The 17,872-nt window shown below is 38.8% G+C and overlaps 2 protein-coding genes across 3 annotated transcripts in view; one reads left to right on the forward strand and one right to left on the reverse strand.

Annotated features, from left to right (window-relative positions):
* Positions 1 to 17,872, forward strand: part of LOC107585521 (transcription factor IIIB 90 kDa subunit-like) — a 43,674-nt gene that overhangs the window by 5,783 nt on the left and 20,019 nt on the right. Inside the window, exons 4-8 of the mRNA XM_016272566.1 lie at positions 3,170 to 3,343; positions 7,128 to 7,159; positions 8,391 to 8,463; positions 15,156 to 15,305; positions 17,357 to 17,450. Coding sequence (XP_016128052.1) covers positions 3,170 to 3,343; positions 7,128 to 7,159; positions 8,391 to 8,463; positions 15,156 to 15,305; positions 17,357 to 17,450 — 523 coding nt within the window. The remainder of the gene's footprint in view (positions 1 to 3,169; positions 3,344 to 7,127; positions 7,160 to 8,390; positions 8,464 to 15,155; positions 15,306 to 17,356; positions 17,451 to 17,872) is intronic.
* On the reverse strand, positions 9,109 to 14,466 carry LOC107585501 (BTB/POZ domain-containing protein 6-A-like). 2 transcript variants are annotated; one of them, XM_016272540.1, is made up of 5 exons: positions 14,456 to 14,466; positions 12,557 to 12,774; positions 11,544 to 11,634; positions 11,257 to 11,375; positions 9,109 to 10,521 (listed from the first exon to the last, which is right to left on the reverse strand). In XM_016272540.1, the coding sequence occupies exons 2-5, from the start codon at positions 12,766 to 12,768 to the stop codon at positions 9,489 to 9,491; spliced, it is 1,455 nt and encodes a 484-aa protein (XP_016128026.1). In that variant the 5' UTR covers positions 12,769 to 12,774; positions 14,456 to 14,466; the 3' UTR covers positions 9,109 to 9,488. The 2 variants fall into 2 exon arrangements, with proteins under 2 accessions (XP_016128026.1, XP_016128025.1); XM_016272539.1 differs by lacking the exon at positions 14,456 to 14,466 and having other exon boundaries at positions 12,557 to 13,183.

A 17,872-nucleotide genomic window follows, 5' to 3' on the forward strand; every position in this document is an offset into this window, starting at 1 on the left:
TCCAAAGAGAAAGGAAAACTTGAAATCGCATCATATGACCCCTTTAAAGTTTTGGATACATGATACATTTTTTAAAGATTCTTTAATTAATAGAAAGTTCAGCAGTACAGTGTTTATTTAAAATATAAATAATTTGTAACATGATAAATTACTGTTACTTTTATGCATTTTAATCGGTCCACGGTGAATAAAAGTATTAAAGGGGTCATATGATGCGATTTCAATTTTTCCTTTCTCTTTGGAGTGTTACAAGCTCTTGGTGCATAAAGAAGATCTGTAAAGTTGCAAAGACTAAAGTCTCAAATCCAAAGAGATATTCTTTATAAAAGTTAAGAGTCAACCACGCCTACCTAAAACGGCTCATTCTAACACACCCCCACATGTCTACGTCACGATTTGGGATTATTTGCATAACACCGCATAAATGTGCACGCAAAAAAAGAAGGCGTAACTTTAATTCTTGCTGTAGTATTGTTGCCGCCGCTGCCATGTTGTGGAGTCGCTGTGCGTTTCATTGTGAAAGTGAAACTACTTTGTTGGGTCTTCCAAAAGAGGACACAACTAGAAATCAGTGGTTAAGTTGTATTTACAACACTGTTCCAGAACAGTTTAACCCAAATATTCAGATGTGCGCTGTGCATTTTATGGAGGATGAGGACTGTTTCCTGAATCAGTAGCCTAATGCGTCTGTGGCACAAAGGCTGTTTCTATTAAGTTGGGCAGTTCCAACTTTGCAAGGACAGTCTGTCGCTTCTGACTCACAGACTGTAAGTAAATTTTTTATATTTAAATAATTTGCCACTGATGATTTGTGAGTTTTGAGCAGGCTTGTTGTTTCTCCGATCACAAATGCAGACGTGGTTTTATGTTTATGCAGCGCGATATGCAACTCAACACGTTAAAAGACCGTATAAGTCATTATAATCAGTAATTATGTCCCCACTTGATGCAACAAATGCCTCATTTGTAATGGGTTTTATTGGTTTTGTCTCGTCCTGCTGGGAGACGGCATCGCAGTATGTTAAGGGGCTTAATATTTCCGTCACACGCTTGAGGCATTCGTCCAATCACAACGTACTGAATAGCTGGCCAATCAGCGTATACCTCGCTTTTTTAGAAGGATGAGCTTTGTAAGAATTGACACGTTTCAGAAAGGCGGGGCATAGAGGAGCAACAATAATGTACACTATATGGAAAAGAATGTGTTTTTTTAACCTTAAACCGCATAAACACATTGCATTACACCAAATACACCAAATAATGTTCCTTTTTTAGCAATGTCATATGACCCCTTTAATTTCTTTGAATTCGATTTTATGTGACATGCTTAAGGTACCTCTATACCCTTTATATGGCTTTCATTCATTTCTCATAGAGTTTGTAATCTAAATATTTGAATGCTTTGCCTTGATTCCTTCATACAGAGCTATAGATGTTAATTCTATCATACAAATTTCATGTTCTTTGCATTATATATGTATCATTGTAAAGTCTGTTTTGGATTTTTTTATTTAAAGGTATAAATTGTGTTTTGTAATATGTAGTTCCCAAGTTTGCCAAAGCATTTCAAAACAGATTTCCTGTGAATATGAGACAATACTATGTGTCACTGACAATTTAAAACTTGTACAGTATTGTGTGTTTTAGATATGTTCGTATAATGTTCCGTTCCATTGAACAACATGATTGAGCAAGATTGTCCTGTGTTTATAAGAAAGCGGGATTCTTTGGAAGCTGTGGGCTTGTGTAATGTGGTTTCAAGTTAAGTGTGTCAGGTTGGTTTCAGCCAGATGGTAATGGTTGTTTTGAAAGAGGCTTATTAAGCTTGAGAAGTCAGAAGATGTGGTGCGTTTATGTGCTTTTGTGTAGTAACCGATGAATCAGTTTGGTCAGACAAACCGTATGGTCTGTGTGTGCTGGGAGGGAAATACAGAGGCCACTTTATTTGTGTGTGTGTGGGGGAATGTACACGTGTGATTAATGGCCTCATGTCTGCATAAAGATTTATACTATCTGTGTGTGGTGAGAGAACAAAAGATGCTCTGTGAGATCTTGAGTCTGTATAAACAGACCTGCTTTCAGCTTGAAGATGCTCTCCTCCCACTCTAAAGGGGTTCATATGTGTTCTCAAACAGCACGTCCACAGCAGGTGCTCATACAGAATGTAACTAAACCTTTACTTTGTAGTAACTTTGTAGAAACGCACATAATAGCTGTAAGTATTTTGACTATAGTTAAACTATCAGTTTTTGGTGTTAACTTTAAAAATAGTAGAGGCACTACTTTATTACATATAGTAGAGGCATTATTTATAGTCCACTGCAACTGGAATAGAAAAATTATACACTTTACTATATTTATACCAGACTTCACCTTATCTGCTTTCTAAAATTCGTGTTAAAATCTCATTTGTGAATGATGTATCCAAATGATCGACCTCTCTCTGGTGATGTATGGAGGACTTCTCCAGTAATTTATTTTGCCTAAAGCAGGACTACAGGCAAAACCATTGCTTGTTTTTTATCTATTCATACACTGGTCAATTTCTTTGATTGATTGATCAGTTTTAGTGTTTAGATGCATATTTAAGTGTTTATCACATTTGATCTAAAATTAATTTGTTTCTCCTGCACTGAGATGGAAATGTACTCTTCAGTAACACTTACCAGAATTTTTCCAGTTTTATTCATATTCCATATTCTGAAGGGTTTTACAGAGGGGTTTGTTCACGTATCATTTGCCTGATTTATACAGGATTTTCTTCCTAAAACATGGTGAAAATGTATTTCCCCACAATGTAGTTTTTTTTCTGCTAATCCGTTACTCTTGAATGTACTTTCAAATATGGAAGAAAAGATCTGTCACTACTTCCATTCCATGTTTGCTTAGGAAAATGCTAAACCAAGAATAATCTATGAGGCAATAGTTTTCCTCCCTGTCTGGTTTAAAATAATTAATTCCAAAGTGCTTCAGTTGTTCTTGTTTGTTTAGATTTAAACAGAACATAGAGTTGGACTGGTGACCCAAAGATTGTTGGTTCAAACCCCAGAAGGGGCAAACCAGGACCTTTTACCATTGTGTGTTTGCGTGTTAACTTCTAAGGGACTAAACCTGCTGTAAATGTGCTGTAAAAAGCCTGACTGTGGTGTTTTGGTTGTGTTTTATTCAGCTAAGCGACAGATAAACCATCTTGGTCATCAGCTTCAAATGACTCGGCACTGTCTGGACACTGCCTTCAACTTTTACAAGATGGCCCTCTCCAAACATCTGACCAGAGGGCGCAAATCATCCCATGTCATCGCCGCTTGCCTCTACCTCGTCTGCCGAACGGAGGGAACACCTCGTATCCTTTTGGCCATTTACAGAGAAAAGAAAGTGTCTGTTATTGAGGGTGAATGGTGATATATGAGATTACATATTTAAATAATGTGATGCCTCAGAGTTTGTGTGAATCTGATTTTGCTCTGGGTCAGGGTGCAAGTTTATGATGGGAAAGTGTTTGCAACAGTCTAAAGCTGTTCCCAATCCCACCATAAGTTTACGTCACAGGCTACGTAAACAACTTTATTTTGATGTTTCCACAACCTGTTATCCTTCTGTCAGGCTTTGAGCATTTGGCCAGTGGGATTTAAGATGGCACTTCTATGTTTTGTCTGGTAGTTTCTAAGATATTATGGCTAAGTTCGCAATAACATACTAAAGTGGGCCATTTCAATTGGAATCAGTGAGGTTAGCAATTTTGTGTGAGGTGAAGTTTTTCACCAAACAGATTTTGCAGTGCGTTTAAGTTGGTCACACCACTTTTTGAATATTTTCTTTATTTTTATTGAAAAAAATGCCTTTCTGATCTGATATGTGATGGGAAAAGGGAGAAGAAGGGGAGTAGAACGAGTTCAGCGAAAGGCGGATTCAAACTCGGGTCGATTGCATCAGAAGTTCCTCTATATTCCTCTACACAACTGTTGTTTTTAAATATGTGTCTTTTGTATTTGTGTATTGCAACTAGACTTTGGTGGATGCAGTTACTCTAAATAGCCTGTGCCAACAAGGTGGGCTATGTGCACTTAGTGTAAATAGACACTCCATATTTGAAACTGTTTTTGTTAGCGATATAGAGCAAATCAGAAATACTGTTCTTTAATGTAAGTCACGTAGTATTAACTTTTTGATTTTGAATTGCAAAAAATCTGTATCATATTTGCAATTGTGCTAATATTTAGGCAAACAGTACTCTTCTTCCTAGACTGATTTTGCTTAACCATACCAGATGTTATAAATATAGAAAACAAGAACTCATATAGACAATATAACTGTATACAAATATAACTTTTATTTGGATATAACTGTAATTTGATTACCACCCATTTAAAATGTAACTATAACGAAATAGTTACTCATATTTTGTACTTTAAATACATAACAACGTTACATGTATTTCATTACTCCCTAACCCTGGTAGTATGCTAGCATTGTTCTGCATGGTTTGTACTCTATAATCGTCATTAATCATCTTTTTTTAGTGGAGTTCACACCTCCTAATTTACATAATTGTGATACTAACTTGAGAAGATATATATATAAGAAGAGACTGCAAAATAGAATAAGAAGAGTTAATGTGACACTGAAAGAAAGAAGACAAAGTGGTACAGAAGAAGAGAGGTTGAGCAAGAGGAGTCTTCTGTGGGAGCTGATAGTCAGTGGTGGTGTTAGTCAGTCATCTTGATTTGGTCTCCTCACGTACGTCTGTCTACATTTTACACTGCACACAAACACTCACAGCGTCTGATGCTCAGTCATATAGCCTTGGTTCTCCTGTGTGTGAACACTCATGATTATTTTTGTAATAATCATCCTACACGCTCACACTGACTCACTGAGTCAGAGTCTAGCACAGGTTGTTATCTTTAGTGTGTATGTGTATAAAACAATCAGCTTCCTGTTTAGCCTACACTGCAGAAAGACCTCATCTGGTGTCCGAGACGGGATCTCGCTTGTATTAGAGTTGGGTGCGTTCAAAGTGAGGCAGGAAATAAGGCAGGGTGTGTCTCTCAGGAGACTGCATTAGGCCTGCATTACACACACACAGACAAAAAAACAACAACTGGAACACCCTGCTTTAGTTTATTATAGTTTGATTTGGTTTTAATAATCTTGTTGGGGTCGAAAGCGAGGCCTGGCAGTTAGTTCACATCCTCCGGCATTTTGCCTTAAGCGTCGCAAGTTCAAATCCAAATCATGACATTTCCTGATCAATTTCTCCCCATTAAAACAAGCAAATAGATCTAAATAAATGTTTTATGGATTCATTTTACTTTTAATGTAAAGTTGGTATGAATTTGTTGTCTTTCTAATGGTAACCAACTCAAAACGCTTAGTCCACCAGCATGAGGTGCACTCGATAACGTTCACATGTTTACAGACGGATGGATGTTTAATTGTACCAGTTTATTCTGTTATATATACTCTACATGTGAAAATGCTTGATTACGAGGTGATTTTATTCAGCTTTCATCTGCCTTCTACGTACAGTCTAAAAATGACACTCAAATATGTGTGCATTTGGATTTTCATGGATGATGCTTCTCACTTTCGCTTGTCCAAAAAATGCATAAATAGAGGCAACAGAATCTGACAGCATGTATCTTTTCCGTCTCTCTGAGATTACGTAATGTACGTGTTCAGTCAGATGTTTGGTAGGATTACATTTACATTTAGTCATTTAGCAGACGCTTTTATCCAAAGTGACTTACAATTGGGGGATACATAAAGCGATTCTTCTTAAAGAGGCAAACAGATACAGGAAGTGCTTGTAATACCAAGTTTTTAGACATTGTTCAAATAAGTACAAGCTAGAAAGAGAATGAATAAATAAAGGAACTTTTTTTTTTTTTTATGATGATGATGATGAAGTCAAGTAGCTTCGAAAGAGATGAGTTTTCAGCTGTCGCTTGAAAATTGTCAGGGATTCAGCATTCCGGATAGGGGTGGGAAGATCGTTCCACCAGCCAGGAATGGTGAACGAGAATGTTCTGGAAAGTGGTTTTGAGCTTCTCAGTGATGGTACCACGAGGCATCGCTCACTAGCGGATCTCAGACTTCTGAAGGGGATGTAGATTCATAGTAGTGAGTGGAAGTAGGCGGGTGCGGAGTCTGTGGCTGTTCTATATGCAAGCATCAATGTCTTGAACTTGATTCGAGCCGCAACCGGTAGCCAGTGCAAGGAGATAAAGAGAGGTGTAACATGGGCTCTTTTGGGCTCGTTGAAGACCAGTCGTGCCGCTGCATTCTGAATCATTTGTAGAGGTTTGATGGAAGTCCAGCCAAAAGAGCTTTGCAGTAGTCCAGCCTAGAAATGACAAGGGCCTGGACAAGAAGTTGTGCAGCATGCTCTGTTAGAAAGGGTCTGATCATAAGAACTCATGAGAGAACTTTCACTTTCTGCCCAGGAGGGTAAGGGGTGTGTGTATGTGTGTGACAAGAGAGAGAGAAGTATTGTTGGTCTCAGTCTCCACTGGAAAAGGTAAATTTAGCCAAACATTTAGAATTATTTTCCAAATGTCAGCCTCTGAAATAGTTTCTTGCTCTCAGATTAGCTGTAAAACACCAATCCGGCTGAGTTTGTGGATTATTGTAGCTGTTTGCCCATTTTATTCTTGACAAATTTTTTATACTTATTTTTTATGTGATTTTAAATTATTTTACAGTATCTGTAATTCTATGTTGACACCTAAACATGGTCAATTCTGTAAAATGTTATCTGTAAAGTGATTAGAGAAAACATGAATGGCCTTTAGCTAATATTGCCACATGTGAGATTTATCCCTGGAAAGGTCAAATCCTAAAAAATAACCATGGTGTCTGAAAATCCCACAATGATGTTTTTTAATGTTTTAATACACGTTGTCTTGATTGGACAGGTGTGCTGGTCTCCATGGACACAGAGTACTTGGTTGCTGGGAGACGGGTAATTCCAGGGTTTATGGGGTGGTGGCTCACTTGAGTTTTGCTCAAAGAGGGAAAGAGACCAAATCTGACCAAAATCCTTTCGTTTCTTGAGGTTTTTATGTGTGTGTATGTATATGTATATGTATGATTATATGTATGATTTCTTTAATGCACTTCCTCAGACATGCTGCTGGACTTGAGTGACCTCCTGCAAGTAAGTCCAGCATTTATATATATATATATATATATACACACACACACATTTTAATTTTAAACCTAGAAGTTTTATAATTTGTAATATTTTCAAAATAAATCAAATGACAAAGACATTTTTAAGGTTATGCATTGTTTTAGGTAAAAATCAATCAATCAAAATAAAGCACTTTAAAACAACCAAAGTTTTTTTTATTTAAATAAAGACAATGAAGAGACCTGTCTAATGGGCAGAGGAAGATCATTCCACAGTTTAGGAGCTGCCACAGCAAAGGCACGGTCCCCTCTAAGCTTACGCTTTGTTAAAAGCAAATTTGTGACATTATTTATGTGAAATGTAGCCAAACAAAATACTAAAACATTCTGAAGTTCATGTACATTTTTAATTACAGCTTTTCACTCAAAATTGTTATGCTGGTTACTGGTATAATTTAGAATGAACATGCTTATGTTAAATAATAACATAATGCAAAATGGATGCATTTTCACTAGCAATCCCAGACTTTTGAACCCAGTTAGTGTGTGAAACCCCCCCAGCTGGTGTGTCCGTTTTATATTTTTACCCTCCCAGCTGTCCCACACGCTAACACGCAAATTCTGTCCACTGCGGTATTTGAGTCATTACGGGATTTTACCAGAGAGAGGACCCATACATTCCTTTGCTCTCCTCCAGACAGAGGAGCTTTTTGAGGCATAAGGCTGTCGCCGCCCCTCTCAGGTCAGGAGTGTGTGAGGGCCATCCTACTTTTCAGTGGTCATGACCTCTGACATCAACCAAAAAAGATTCCTCTTTAGTGCATTGGGGCCCAGATGGAAGAAATAGAGTGTCTGTGTTTGTGCATGTGCGTCGTTCCTCGTGGATATCTTTTTTTTTTTGATGATTATTAAGGTGGTCCATGAAGAAAAGTATTGAGTTATATGATGTTTAAAGCTTGTTTTATGAAATAGTTTTGTTATTGTAGTTCATCCTCTAAGGATAAGACACAGATATAGAATTTGTGAGAAAGTGAAGACTCTGTGGTGATGCTGGTACGGATCCAAACCCCAGAGCTATGAACTCTGCAACCTTCAGCATCTGTTAAAATACTGCATCTGTTATGTCCCTTTATCTTATATCTCTTGTTCATTGTCTGTTATATATTCCCACTGTCTATTTCTGTATTTGTAGTAATTTTCTTTCTTGACCATAAATTTATGTCCATTTCTCATTCTCTTTCTCTCTTGCCCTATAGGTGAATGTGTATGTTTTGGGAAAAACCTTCCTTGTTTTAGCCAGAGAGCTGTGTATCAGTGCGCCAGCGATTGGTAAGCATCACATAAGTGACATTGTAGTTTACCATGAAGCTTTGCTGCTCATCTAAATTGTACTGGTACTGTGTATGAGTATGTGAGCTGGTCTGTGTAGTGCTACTGTTAAAGCCCAGAGGGTGCTATGCAACTGAAAATGAAGCTTTGCGTGCAATGTAAATTTTAACCTGAACTGAACTCTTTGATGGTTTTGGTCAGTTGCTTTGCTCAATCAACAATACAAAGCAAAATTCTGACATTGGTCATTCTGTATTTGCCTTCATGTAATTTCAAACTTGTATGGCTTTCTTTTGCCTCTGGAACAAAAAAAAAATCTTGGTGTTTTAGTTTTTGTTTTGTACATACAGTGAAAGTCAGTGGGTTCCAATGTTGTTTTGGACCCTTTGTTTTATTTTATTTTATTTTTTGGATCCTATATTATGGGCAAAAACAGCTGAAACATTCTTCAATATATTGTCTTTTGTGTTTTAAGAAATCAGTTAGTCACTGAAGTTTGGAACGATAAAAGGATGAGTAAATGATGACTTTTAATTTTTAAGGTTTTGAAAGGTCATATTTTACCTAGAGTGAAACAGTATAGGTCATATAACTGTGCATTACACAAAAGAAAACAAAATACTGTTTGATGAGTAGAAACAAATATTTTATGATTTTGCAGGCTCTTGAAACCCTTTTTAGGTCACTCAGCATAAAGCTGTCAACAAATAAACATTAAATAACAAGACAGAGGAAAAGCTGCCTAGTTTCAAGTGCAAACTACCCATGTTTCACTGTACACAGGCAGATTATGAATAATTAGAAATCAGATGTGCTTAAATTAAAGTATGTGTTTTAAAACAAGATGTTTAAAGAAATAAATAAGTTTGGGCAGCATTCTATTATATGTACAATGTAAAAAAATCTAATCAGAGGGGATAGTCTCATCTTCTAGTAGTGTCTTGCAGCTATATTGTGAGTAAAGGCATTTATTTGAGAGGAAAAATCCCCCTGCTGTCTCTTCATTAACAGATAATTCCGCGTAATCATGCATAAAATATCAGCTCCGGAATCTGTCCCCCCTGCACCCCTGTCCCGTTAGTACTGTCAGAGGAACACTGAAACTGAAAGGTGACTTTCCCACACTGGACTTCTGTCATTCCTTCCTGTCCAAAATAACTTAGCTCGCTCCCATCTAGAACGGCGCTAACCGTGTAGAACGCGTCCTGCTCCACTTGTACTGGGTGCTCAAACCACACTGGGAATGTTGAGCTAGAACCGTCTGACACAAATTTGGTCAAGTTTTGTGCCAGAAGCACTCCTTGTCTCTTTAGTTCAATTCTGACGCTATATTCCGCCTTCCCTCCACTGGAGCCATATAGACCAAGTCCGGCGATAAACACGCGCTTGTCCCCAGCGAACTGGATGCTGTCGCAGCGTCCGCGGTAGCGCCACTGGTTGCTTCGGTATGCAGAGGATTGAAACCGATGACAGCGTTGCGGCGTCAGTCCCTTTCTGGGTTCAACCGGGAATCCCAGCACAGGTTTCGTAGCGGCCGTGTACCAGAGAAAGATGTTGTGCGTTTCCTCAAGAGTTAAAATGTTCGACTGCGCGGCTCCATCTGCAAATTCCTGCAGCGTCATGGAAGGCAGACGCACAAGGTGCAACGCCTTCCCCAGCACGGAGCGCTGGTTCTGTGACAAGGGGGTCATGCCTTGTCTCCGACACTCTGCATCGGCCCATCCTAGAATGGCCTGGAACACCACCGCCTCCTTTACATTCAGGGTTTCCCTCTGCAAGATGTGTTCCAGTGTGGGCAGGTCAATCTCAGTGAAACCTTCCGAGCGCAGCGCAAGCTCTGCCTGGGCATCGATCACTTCCCGACACCTCTGAGTGAGCTCCGGCTCCTCAAACAACCGACTTTGAGATAGCAGCACACATGCATTTCGCGCCTCCAGGCTTGTCTCGAGAAAACTCACACATGCGCGAGCCAGAGCAGACACCAGATATTTCTTGGCAGCGTAAAGCGTAGCCAGTACTGTGTCAGCCGCCAGGTCTATCTCATCACTGTACATGTATCTGATAAAGAAGAGGGAGATAGAGAGGTTAGGGTAAATTTTAAGTGCCCCATAGGAAGAGAATAAAACTATTTTATACTTCACAAAAGCTGATCTGTTTAACATGCCCTTTTTTTATTGCATCACTACTGCTTTAAACAGTGACTTCCAACTTTCCCAGGGAAAAAGTACATGATTAGCATTCACAATCCAATAAACAGTCTCTAATAGTTCTGAAATAAGAGGGTAACTCCTAAACCAAGACATCTCTGTGCTGCCAGGCATGAAAGCCGAGTCGCCCTGTTATTAATGCCCGGATGTGATTAGTGAGTGAGTCTTACTTGAGCAGGATGAGAAAAGCAGCAGGTTCCACATCTGGAATATGTATATCAGAGTCCCCTTCCGCGAGATCCCCATAAAACATGGCACAGAAAACAGAGCTCCCCACTGCCAGCACATACTGAGAGAAGCAGAAGAGACAATTCCTCAGTGTTTCATCTAGTTTCAAAGCATTTCCTGGAAAGTCTTCCTTTTCTGACACCAATTTCAGATTATTGCATCACTACTGCTTTAAACAGTGACTTCCAACTTTCCCAGGGAAAAAGTACATGATTCGCATTCACAATCCAATAAACAGTCTCTAATAGTTCTGAAATAAGAGGGTAACTCCTAAACCAAGACATCTCTGTGCTGCCAGGCATGAAAGCCGAGTCGCCCTGTTATTAATGCCCGGATGTGATTAGTGAGTGAGTCTTACTTGAGCAGGATGAGAAAAGCAGCAGGTTCCACATCTGGAATATGTATATCAGAGTCCCCTTCCGCGAGATCCCCATAAAACATGGCACAGAAAACAGAGCTCCCCACTGCCAGCACATACTGAGAGAAGCAGAAGAGACAATTCCTCAGTGTTTCATCTAGTTTCAAAGCATTTCCTGGAAAGTCTTCCTTTTCTGACACCAATTTCAGATCCACTGATAAGCTGATGGTTTGAATCAGGTGTGTTCAGTTTGGAAGACAACCAAAATATGAGGTGTGTGGGCTCACCTTGTGTGCTGGGACCCTTTCTGATTCCCTGGGCGGACCAACAATGAAATGAACATCTGCCATGTGTTCATTATTGAACATTAGTGCATTTCTGCATAAAGTAAAAATAAATACACATATTCAGTCTTGATATTAATATTAATAAATACATTTAAATATTCAATTTTAAAGAAAATATATGTTATAAATGTTTAGATATTAGTATCCGTTAATGTTCATTATGACTTGCCTTAATTATACTGTAGTGAAAAATATAATATCTGAACAAGTTATATATATATATATATAGGGGTTAAATTGGAATTTGTTATGTGGGGGGGCTCTGTGGTTTCCGGATTTTGAGTGGTGCACATGTCTATGCAAAGCCTACAAAATCAATTAACAAACAATTATATTATAACAATGAACAATTATATCAATTGACAGTAAAATATAACAAGTTGAGAGAGCCTTCTGTTATGCAGACTAAAATGCTGATCAAAATCATTCTAGATGCTGGCAGTGTGCAAACCTGCATCTGTCTGCAGGATTTTTCAAATCAAATTTAAGACTTTTTAAGACCTGCAAATATTTATTTAAAAATAAAAATGAATACCATATGAGCAGAGTAGGGCAATGTCTATGGTAACATTAAACTGTAAAATGACTGTAAAAACATGATTTAATTACAGTTGAGATACAGGTTTTCACAAAAACAAAAAATATATATATCTAAAATGATAAACCTGACATTTCAGTCTTTAAACCATTTTTTAAGAAAAGAGACGGGTCAGAAGTATAAATTATATCAATTTAAAACAGTGATACGGATGGGGGAAACAGCAGAGAGGCTTATTGAAAATTCAAATTGATTCTCTGCCAGTAGGAGGCGCTTTTGGAACGTCAAACATATAAGCGTTTCCCCAGAAACAGCTGTAAACAAAGCAGCGCTGCACTCATGAAGGCTACTTTATCAGATAAAGTTGAAATGCAATTGAAACTTTTCTAAAGAGACTCTTGATTTAATGCCTTGCCTTTCGTGTAACGTCGGGTGCGCGGAGTGCCAGCTGGGAATTTCCACGTTGTTGTTGTTGATGTTTTGCTCTGCGGTCGGTGTGGCGGCGATAGACGCGGTGGTCTGCGCTACCGGCTCCACGCTTCTCTTCTTCTCTGACAGACTCAGCGTCACAGTCCCGTTCTTCTGTACTGTCGCGTGATCGTTGACGGGGTACAGTTCCTCTGCCATCCTTTTCTTAAGGGAAAGAGTTAAGATGTTATAGCACAGAGAGAGCCTGCCGGGGTGCTTGCTTGCCCGCTTCAACTTCTTTAACGATTCGGGGAGGAAAAGTAAAAAAGTAACACATTTCATGATCCGGCCATGATGGGACAGCTTGCATTCCGGCGCAGCGGGCATCAGAACAAAAAAAAAGTTTTCCAAAATATGTGTAGAAAAATTACTATCAACTACAACCGTGGTATTCCTAAATAATGTTGCGTGGTTTGCGTGGAAACAAAAACCGCTCCACTGTCATTAAACGGTCACATAAATATTCGGATTTCAGCGAATATTTAATAGATAAGCCATCCTCTTTTTCCTCACAACCTCTCCAATCCCATACCGAAAAAATCCAATCCAAGCGTAAAATCACTCAAAAACCACACAACAAATATTGACAAAAATAGGGTCTGTAGTCTTATAAGGGCCACGCAGATCTCTCCACTGCGGTGGCCACACGGAATGATGAAGTTTGGGTTTATTTTGAGCTCTCTCTCTCTCTCTCTCTCTCTCTCTCTCTCTCTCTCTCTCTCTCTCTTTCTCTCGTCTGACGTCAGGATTGGAGGGTTGTCTCTATCCGTCCTGTATATTCTGTGATGTGTCTCTCTCTGTGGCTTGCTCGCTCGCTCTCTCGCTCTCTCTCTCTCTCTCTCTCTCTCTCTCTCTCTCTCTCGTCTGACGTCAGGATTGGAGGGTTGTCTCTATCCGTCCTGTATATTCTGTGTTGCAATGTCTGGTATTTAAAAGCAACACTTTGATTGTATTTGCTTATTGTTATGTGGTGTTTTGGGGGATTAGTCACAGTATGTATATTTCATTACATGCATATACATACACAATATAAACTATTTTTTCTAGGATACATCTATCGAAAATATCCATTACCCCAAACCAGATCGCTTGTTTTTCATGCGGGATCTGGCTACCCTGAAAAAATAGAACCTTTATGAATCTCTCTGTGGACTATGCAGTGATGAAGATTTTTAACTTTTCATATAGACACGTGCATGTTTATAATATAAATAATTTCAACGTCTCCTGTCACGATCCGAATAAAAGCACTTTCTAGGGTGATTTTTGCACATCAAATACGAAGTTCCTCCGTACACGTCGTTTGTTTCGTTCCTCAATGTTTCTCCTTTGCACTTAGTTCAAACACTATATGCATAACCATTATGTCATGCTATATTAAGCAAAGGTTTTATTAAAAACTAGTATGCGTTTGCGTATACGGCCATCAGCATCGATCAATTTCAACCCGCGCGCTGCAGATTGTTACAAACCTTGCGTTCTGTAAATGTAACGTTTACGTCAGACTTTAACTGTTCTACTAGTGCAACCAATAAGAGAAAAGATCGTGCGTGTTCTTACCTTAAATTCTGTATTTTATGCGTTAGTTTGTTGCCATCACACAGCTGAAGCAGTGCGCTCGATTCAAAGCGATGTCAAAAGTTGTATTGATCCGGTTCACGTTCGGTCGATCTCTTTAAAGCAACGAGGGGATTTTTTTGCGTATACAGCCATCAGCATCGATCAATTTCAACCCGCGCGCTGCAGATTGTTACAAACCTTGCGTTCTGTAAATGTAACGTTTACGTCAGACTTTAACTGTTCTACTAGTGCAACCAATAAGAGAAAAGATCGTGCGTGTTCTTACCTTAAATTCTGTATTTTATGCGTTAGTTTGTTGCCATCACACAGCTGAAGCAGTGCGCTCGATTCAAAGCGATGTCAAAAGTTGTATTGATCCGGTTCACGTTCGGTCGTGATGGAGTCTGAAACCGGACGAGGGCTGGACTTGTGGAAATACTGTAGTGCGCACGACTGCTCTCCGTGTTCCCAGTAAAGTCCGTGATGCTTCTGTTTCTCTCTCCCGGTCTATTCTTTTCCTCACAGACAGCACAGACGGATCTGAGCGGCTTATAGTGAACATATGTAGTGGGGATTAGATCAGTGTTTCCCAATTTTTCTTGCTTTATGTACCCCCGCAGTCTCATCAGTAAAGCTCAAGCTCCCCTTCATCAACATTAAATACATTAAAGTGTATTCATTATATTGTGCTGAATATACTGCATGCATATTTAACATGATTAAAATGCAATTATTCACTTATCTGCTGTATTTTCTTTGCTTAGTTCGTATTTTACTGTATGGAACATTTGATTATTTTGTAACTCAGTTGCTTACATGGCGTTTAAAAACTATACTACTTATACAATTATTCAGTGTCAAACTAAAACATTTTATGTTGTTGGGAAAAAATATATTAACGTTATTGAAATGAAAATGCAACTGTGTTTGAGAAGGTCTAAATATTCTGTGTAGCTTTGTAATTGTAAGAGATTTGTTTCTTTCAGATCCGTGTCTTTATATCCCGCGCTTTGCGCAAATGCTGGAATTTGGAGAGAAGAGCCATGAGGTTTCGATGACGGCACTGCGTCTCCTGCAGAGGATGAAGAGAGACTGGATGCACACGGGGCGAAGACCTTCAGGCCTCTGCGGAGCAGGTAACCATGGCAACCCTCCCCTAACAGTGCGATCTCTTTAATGATGTGAGCTAGTGAAGGGTTGCTTTGTATGTGCAAAACCACATACACCATCTCTGAAACCTCCACAGTTGGAATGTACGCTCCCGAAACCCTTTCCAGAAATGAAAGTTTTGTGTCAGGAAACTTTTTAAGATACAGTTTGTCATAATGTGTAATTAGATCAGCTCATGCATTTGAAGCGGTTCCCAAATCACCAATCAGTCTTAATGAAAGAGAATGATTCCTGAAAGTGTTAGTTTTCTCACACTCACTAAGGCCTTTCTTGGCACTGTGAATTGCCTCAGAGATCCAGTGCAGCTAATTTCTATTGCATTTTTATCAATATCAGTTTTACTTTCTCACACTTTCAGTCTTGTGTAAACTTGACACAGTCTAATAATACCGAGTTCCAGTAATTAAGTTTTTAAAATAACTGACTCCTCCTGACTCTCAACTTGAGTTTCTCTGCCCCCCCCCTCCACTGCATAACCTGAATAATTAATCTCCCATTAATCTTTTAGAAGCAGTGCTGAGAAAAGAGGAAGCATGAGCCTAAAAGAGTTTGTTTTGCAGCGAGAGATCAGAGACTTGAGAAAGAAAGGCAGGCCAACAGAGAGAATGAAAGAATGTGAGAAAGGCCCAGAATGAAGACAACTGTGAGGCAGGGACAGCCGCTGAGTGTGATGAAGGCCTCAAGCTTGTTGAATAGTCCTCATGTAGTAGCTGGAACACAGATTGGTTTGATATCCTGCAGGGTTAACAGCAGAGGAGGAAACGGCAATTTTTTTATTACCCCACATGAACTTGAGCACAGGATAGCACTCGGTTAGATGTAGCTGATACCCCTGGACATATAGGGGAGAGTGGGGTAAAATGTGTCACCCCTTTAATCCGTCACAGGATTATGCATTTAGAGTATTTCATGTATATACATGTTTTTATTTAGGAGGATCATGTAAGGGCCCTCATATACTGCTGTCTGTGATTGCGAGATGCATATGAGAAAAGTAATAAGCATTTTTTACACTTTTCTTTTTTTTGTTAACATGACAAAGTACTTTTTTTTTTGTTTACATGGAAAGGGTCTATATAGATCTAAAAAAATATTCACTATTGTTCAAAAGTTTGGGGTCAAGATTTTTTTTTAACTTTTTTATTTTTTTTTAAATAAGTCTTTACCAAAGCTGCATTTATTTGATCCAAAATACAGTTAAAAGAGTGATATCCTGAAATATTATTATAATTTTAAATAACTGTTGTCTGTTTTAATATATTGTTAGTAATTTTTACTAAATGTAATTTATTCCTGTGATGGAAAAGCTGAATTTTCAGCAAGCCATTACTTCACTCTTCAGTATCACGGGATCCTTGAGTTTAGGAATTAGAAAATTATTTTTTCTCGTTTCTGTCCATATTTGTATTTGAAATATTGTTTCCCTTTACCACTTTTTTGGAGAGGTTAAGCTTGCATTATTGTTTTTAATCTAATTTCTACGTCCTTACAGGACAACCTAAATCAGAAGTGGTACACCTTACCCTTTTATCTATTAAAATTATGTCAGATTAAGCTGTTGTGGGCAGGCAAATTCAGTAAAAAGTCAGTAAAATAGTTTTGTAGAATGACAATGAACCACAATGTCATATTTCTAAATAGTTCTTCTTTGAGGAATCATTAAGCTCTAAAACTATTCAGTATCTTTTACATGCTTGCATGCTTTGTGGTGTTGGACATTCGTTTGTCAGGTAGTTCAGAAGTGCATCTGGCTCTTCATGTTTCTTTAATGAATCAGAGTGAAACAGGCATCAGGGGTTCTGCAATATTGCAGGTGCATTTAATGTCTGTTTGTTCTGCCTGAGATGAGTCAGTAGGGGGGCAGGTACAGTGGACGCACTTTTCTGAAGCCCTATTAAAGTTTCATATTTGACTGTGTCCTCTCTCCTTTCTTTCTTTCTTTCTCTCTCTCTTTCTCTTGCCATTGGCTGAATGTGTATATGTCGTGCCTACAGTTGTGTATTTGTGTTCCCTGTAGCACTCTTGGTTGCTGCCCGGATGCACGAGTTCCGTCGCACAATTAAGGAAGTGATCAGTGTGGTGAAAGTCTGTGAAGCCACACTGAGAAAAAGGTGTGTTTTGTTTTAAAATAATAATCACAGTATGGCCAGTATTATAATCTGTAGCAATATAATTAATATTATATAATTTAGTAATGAGTTTAAGAAGAGGAGTGGAACTGGAGTGACTCCTTTTCTAAACACTCACATGAATCCACTTTCATTTCATATTCATTGTTCAGCCACACATTTGTGCTATTACAACATGAGTAGAGGAAGAATGGCACTATAGTGACTCCTTTTGTAATCACTTACATGAATCCACTTTCATTCCACATTCATTGTATGCATTCACACGTATGCTGTTCTGTGTCAGCTGCATCACGCCGGATCTGTTTCCTACATTGTTAGTTGATCTGAACGAAAACAGCGTATCCGTGTGAGGCAGCTGACACAGAACAGCATACGCTGTTTACGTCCACCAGATACTCTCC

Source organism: Sinocyclocheilus grahami, unplaced genomic scaffold, assembly GCF_001515645.1.
Source record: "Sinocyclocheilus grahami isolate Dianchi unplaced genomic scaffold, SAMN03320097.WGS_v1.1 scaffold71.1, whole genome shotgun sequence".
NCBI classification, from domain to species: domain Eukaryota; kingdom Metazoa; phylum Chordata; class Actinopteri; order Cypriniformes; family Cyprinidae; genus Sinocyclocheilus; species Sinocyclocheilus grahami.

Bases quoted from the DNA above. Each gene is read 5' to 3' on its own strand.
- LOC107585501 (XM_016272539.1), bottom strand. From the start codon at position 12,936: ATGCCCGCTGCGCCGGAATGCAAGCTGTCCCATCATGGCCGGATCATG. The intron at 11,376-11,543 runs GTGAGCCCACAC...TGCTTCTCTCAG, and splicing joins AAAGGGTCCCAGCACACAAG to TATGTGCTGGCAGTGGGGAG. The intron at 10,522-11,256 runs GTAAGACTCACT...CTTCTTTATCAG, and splicing joins GCTTTTCTCATCCTGCTCAA to ATACATGTACAGTGATGAGA.